Genomic DNA, 3317 nt, shown 5'->3' on the forward strand with positions numbered 1-3317 from the left:
CAAGTTCTTTGTGCATTTTTCTTTTTTTCTACTTGTTACTTTGCAATTTTTGTTATAAAATGTTTATTTACTATTTATGCAGGTTTTTTAAGGTATTTTATATTTTGATACTTAATTTCCATGATCTAAATATTATTAAAAATTAAAAGTTTGTTGTCATTTGGAAGTGTGTAGGCCTTCTTGCATTATTATGCTGTTACATTATGATTATTTGTTGTCATTTGGAAGTGTGTAGGCCTTCTTGCATTACAATGCTGTTACATTATGATTATATATTCAGGGGCATAAAATGGTCTTTAATATGACAATAATATCGCTTACCGCAATTATTTCTGGGGCAATATATCGCACAACAAAAAGTTATGACAGGCCTAGTTACACTTTTAACTGTGGTCTGACAAAAAAATACAAAACACATTACAACATCATTGCGATTATAGAAAAGAAAAAGAAATATGGGCACAAAGGTAAAAATAAAAAAATTACAAAATTATTGTCTGAATTTGTAACTCTTGTGTTGTCCACTGTCTATATATGCTTTCCAATTGAAGGTTCATGATATATACCTTTGAGCTATTTCAGAACTGGTTTATCATTGGTTGATCTACATTCTCTTTATTATTGAAAGTCAAGATTCCCTTGCACAATTCATGGCAAATTTACAAAAAGTTAATAGAAATGAGTCGAAAATATGCTTGACAGTTTGACAACTAGATCATCCATTTTGATTTGTAAGATGAACTAATGACTAGGCCTAAATGTTTTGAGGGGTAAGACTTGAGGGGATGTTTCAAGCAACATGACAATAGCAACTGATAATGTAGGAAACAAATGTACATAATCAGTTGCATGAATGTACCAAAGCAATCGCAACTTGTTCAAAAGAATAAAAAACTGCTTTTTATGATGTGCACAAGTGACCAGATGATGTGGAGGTTGAACAAGTATTTTTGAGAATTTCATTTCTGATTTGAGAAATGCACCAAAGTGACTGAGAAAAACTGTAAATAATATTTACTCACTTTATTATGGCATTTAATTCTTATGTATAAATTCTTACATTGTATTTTTTTAATTGTTGTGTAGATGATCCGGAAAGGCCTGTTTAAAGACCAACATTTCGACCAGAACTTGAACTTCCTGTATATAGAGGTAGACAAAGTGACTGAAAGGGTACGTTCCAGTTCATGTGTTGGTTTCCACTTTCATGTGTTATTTTCTCTTATTGGCTTTGATGCCATTCACACAACTATGATAACAGCTTACATCTGTTTCATGCCCTTCACCTTCTCTCACACATTCTTTTAAACTTTCAGGAGAAGGTAACCGTGATGAGCACCATTAACCCCACTAAAGACCTGCTCGCAGACATGATCGGAGGTCAGCGGTTACCTGAGGATCAGAGAAAGAAGGTCATGCAGCTTAAAGATCTGTTGGATGGTACTCTGATGCTGGACCCAGCTAAACGCATCAGCATCAACCAAGCCCTACAGCACCCTGCCCCCTTTCAGAAGATATGATACTTTAATGTCTAACCTGTGATTGTCCATTGTTCCAGGACTGAGCCAAGAGCCAATAGCTCAGAATGTTTGGAATCATCACAAGACTTTCAATTTTCTATTTTTATTCATGTTTTTCTAGTGATTTTTGTTTTGCCCAGTCATTTTTGATTCCGATCTCTCAGAATGGTCTTGTTTTTATTGTACATATGAACACATTGTCATTCACTTGAGAGAGAGGCATGTTTAGCAGTTATCAGACTTTGTCTTATTTAACTTCAGAAGTGAACGAGATGTGCAAAATGCAGCATTTATAGGTTAGTTTATTGTTCAGATGTTGAAGGCAATGGCTGGGCAAGCATATCAGAGAGACAAATTATTTTTGGGATTCTCCAATTATAATGCAAATGTGTCCTTTTTGGTGACCATTTAAACCAATGGCTTCAATTTAGATTTTTTTTATCTAATCAAGGAGTGCACCACTTTTGCTGGTTAGTAACTTCATACCGTCACCTTCCTGTTGAAAACAGTATACAATAGTTCATCATGTACAGCTGTTTAATTTTGGTTTTGCTCTAGTACATTTACCTCAAATGATACTGGAGATCACACTAGAAACCTTCTTGTCCCATTTTATTTGTCCCACCTTACAAGCCTGTCCTATTAAGAGATCGATTTTAGAAACAATTTAATTTACGTGGTCCTTAAGGTGTTATCTTAGTGAATGATGCCAAATTGTCACTTTTCGACTGCTAAATTGTAAATTTACCTGTATTTCCAAAAACTCTAAAGCTGTTGTTTTATTTTGAAAAATCTACTTTTTGGATCATTAGTCTCTATTGGTGTATATTAGCCACTTGTTATTGCTATAGTTATCTCTGGAGTTTGACTTTGGCACCACATTATGATCCAATTTCAGTATACCAGGCCTGTTAGAGATGATGCTTATATTTAAAGTCCCCAATGTTAAAGTTATCTGGTAGGAAGTGCCTCCCTCTATGCCTCCATTGAAGCATAATAGAAAAAGTCTCTCAGATATGCCCTGACAGACGGGTGATCACTTATTTTACAGTGTAAATAATTCAGTTTTCGCAGTGTAAAACTTTTTTTTTTTTCTAACTGGGATTTTTTTTTTTTTTAAATAAACTTGAAAGATTTGATTGTGAAGGAAAATGAAAATGGCTACACGGGTGTTATGTTTTTAGTAATAAAATGTTTACTTTTCTGATGTATTAACATGTTTTAACTGTTATGTAACCCGTTTTAAGTCAACTACAGTTCTTACATAATCTGTGGCATCTGAGACATGCTGAGACCTCTTCTGTTTTGACTCCGATGTGACGTTAAAGCAATCTGGATGTCTAGGTGGAAGCCTCTAACAATTTCTGCCTCCTACCATCACATTTCATGATTTAGCTACCTTACCCACATGGTTTCATATAGTCAAGCTGACAAATACAGATTAAGGTAGTAAAACAAAACTTCAAGTTGAAATAATATTGTTAATGTAGATTTATTGTAGTTATTCTAACTCATCTTAAAGATCTTGAAATTTGTTGTTGCGATCAAACTAAAGTAGCAAAAAAATTTTCTGTGATTGTGACACATCCAAGTGTAAAAGATTATTGAAAAAGACAAAATGTAGAGTGGGATCTATCCACCGGTTGTTGATTGGGTTTTGAGATGTGAGCTTGCAGTCGATTGTTCATGGATGCAGTTTAAGTGGCCTAGATGATTTTGCATACATCACCAGAAAGTCGTCTGTTTTCACAGTAAGTTTGAGTTGTGACATTTGATTAAACACTTGGTCAAAAAAAA

The 3317-nt window shown here is 34.1% G+C and overlaps 1 protein-coding gene across 1 annotated transcript; it reads left to right on the forward strand.

The window, feature by feature from the left end:
- Positions 1–1018: 1018 nt before the first annotated feature.
- LOC107698270 (serine/threonine-protein kinase PRP4 homolog) lies at positions 1019–1520 on the forward strand. The gene is made up of 2 exons (XM_016499227.1): positions 1019–1173; positions 1317–1520. Exons 1-2 carry the CDS (start codon positions 1087–1089, stop codon positions 1518–1520), a joined length of 291 nt encoding a protein of 96 aa, XP_016354713.1. The 5' UTR covers positions 1019–1086.
- Positions 1521–3317: the final 1797 nt, after the last annotated feature.

This window comes from Sinocyclocheilus anshuiensis, unplaced genomic scaffold, assembly GCF_001515605.1.
Source record: "Sinocyclocheilus anshuiensis isolate Anshui unplaced genomic scaffold, SAMN03320099.WGS_v1.1 scaffold17188, whole genome shotgun sequence".
Lineage (NCBI taxonomy): Eukaryota > Metazoa > Chordata > Actinopteri > Cypriniformes > Cyprinidae > Sinocyclocheilus > Sinocyclocheilus anshuiensis.